Source organism: Carlito syrichta, unplaced genomic scaffold, assembly GCF_000164805.1.
Source record: "Carlito syrichta isolate Samal-C Ts95f unplaced genomic scaffold, Tarsius_syrichta-2.0.1 Scaffold314726, whole genome shotgun sequence".
NCBI classification, from domain to species: domain Eukaryota; kingdom Metazoa; phylum Chordata; class Mammalia; order Primates; family Tarsiidae; genus Carlito; species Carlito syrichta.
Genome location: NW_007258822.1, coordinates 13,012 through 15,118, shown reverse-complemented (window position 1 = coordinate 15,118; position 2,107 = coordinate 13,012). Strand labels below are relative to the sequence as shown.

At 44.0% G+C, this 2,107-nt stretch overlaps 1 protein-coding gene across 1 annotated transcript; it reads left to right on the top strand.

The window, feature by feature from the left end:
* Positions 1–220: 220 nt before the first annotated feature.
* On the top strand, positions 221–1,757 carry MS4A14 (membrane spanning 4-domains A14; the record flags this gene model as incomplete). Its single annotated transcript, XM_008071804.2, is given in 3 exon segments — positions 221–413; positions 445–1,618; positions 1,620–1,757. Coding segments are annotated over 3 exon segments (1,505 nt in total), but the record flags the coding sequence as incomplete, so codon positions are not given.
* Between the last annotated feature and the right edge of the window lie 350 nt (positions 1,758–2,107).

Genomic DNA, 2,107 nt, shown 5'->3' with positions numbered 1-2,107 from the left:
AATACTTGACAAAAAATGAGAGGTGATGACTTTTCCAAGATAATACCTGATGAGTTGATGGTAAAAGCCAGACTGGTATTTGTTTTCTGACTTCTCATTGAGATATTATGTCTTGTCTATTTTCTTAAGTCAACGATGAAAAGTAATTTGTAAAAGAAAAAGAAAATAATACCACAGATTATCCTGTAATATTAATGACCCTGCCCCCTTGGTTTTACAGTTGTGTTCTTCTTGCCTTCGGATGTTACTCAAAATAAGGAACAACCTGCCCCAGAAGAAAATGCTAAGTTACAATGTGAACTTCAAGAGGAGCCTTCAAATGAGAATACAACAAACACACAAGTTGTTTTCTTTGGAGGCTATGCTTTCTTCAAGTTAAGAGTCTCTCTGAGTCCTTCAGCTTCCCAACCCAAGTCAAAAACCATCTAATGAAAATAAGGATAGTGACTGCACACTTTCTGCACCTGTGACAGATGGACAACAGCAAAGTATCCCTCCACCTTTCAAATTTTTAGAGGAAGAAACTGAGCTGAAACCTTTGCCTCCCACAGTAAGTAAAAGGTCCTCAGAAAATTTGATGCACATTCAGCAAGACTCTAAATTTGAACAAATAAAAGACAAAGACCTACAAATTGCGGTGTTACAACGTCCCAAAAAGCAAACTCAGTTGTTGCAGGACCAACCTTTGTCACTCCAAGTTCACCCATCCCTCTCCATACTAAAACTTCCAGATCTAACTCTTGAAGATTTGCCATCCCAAGCTCCACCATCTCAAGCTGCACTAGTGCAAGCCCACTGGGTAAAACCCATGCTAGCTAAGCCTCCATCTCATGCCACACGGTCTTATAACCTGACAGTTGAAGACCTGCCCTCACATGACATACCACCCAAAGACACGCCATCCCAAGACATGCTTTCCCAATCCCCATCAGCACAAGCCTTGCTATCAGTAGCCCCAACATCCCGTGTTGTGCAGCTCCCTAACATACACCTACTTCAGCAATCTCCGGGTCTTCAACCGCAAAACATTCAACCTGGAAACCAACAATTTTTACAAGTAGCGTATCAAGACATTCAATCAGAAGTCACTGAAGGGACCAAAGACTGGAAATTTGATGCAGGACTCCACGGCAAGAAATTCTCAAAACAACATTCCTTGGACCTTCAAAGAAAAAGCTGGCAATTTCGAAGGAGGCATTCCTTAGACCTGCAAAGCAAAGGCCGGCAATCTCCAAGGCGGAGAGCTCTAGGCCAGCGAATCAAAAACTGGCTATCCTCAAAAAGACACTCCATCGATAAGCAAGTCCAACAGGGTCAAACCATGGAGCATCTTCCAGATCAGCAAGATGAAGATCGGCAGGACAAAGGGGAGCAGTCCCCAAAGGGACAACCCAAAGATGAACTAAATGAAGATGGGCAGACCGACAAGGAGCAGCCCCCGAAGCAACAAACCCAAGATCAGCACACTGAAGATGCGCGGGCCCAAGAGGAGAAATCCACCAAGGAACAATCCCAGAACCGTCAGGCTGAAGGACAACAAGCTCAAGTGGAGAAAACTCCAAAGCAGTTATGCCTGGATTGGGCATCCCGAGTCCAGGACTACCAATTCTGGCAATTCCCCCAAGAGCAATCTCCAGACTCCACAACCCAAGACTGGCGATCTTTTGGCCAAAACTTCCAAGACTGGAGAACTCAAGGCTGGAGAAACAAAGATTGGAAAACACAGGAATGGCAATTTGAAATGCAGCACTCCCTAAATTGGCTAACCCAAGATCTATTAGAGAAAGAAGCCGTCAAACAGAGAGCTCTGTACCAAGGAGTCCAAAACCAGCATACCTCAGCCCCATATAACCTCGACTGTCAATTACAAGATGATCTATCTCAAGACAGTCAAGATGAGGACTTTCAATCCAGAACTATACAAAAAGAAGATATGCGAGCAAGAGACATCAAACCAGGAGACATGAAATGGACAGGCCAAAACCCAGGGGACCTGCAATCAGAAGACATAAAGCCAAATTCTCCTTCGGACCAAAGTTCAGTACAAGACTCATGTTTAGGCTGTCTATCCAATACAGGTTCAGAACAAGATGTGCAAGCAAACACT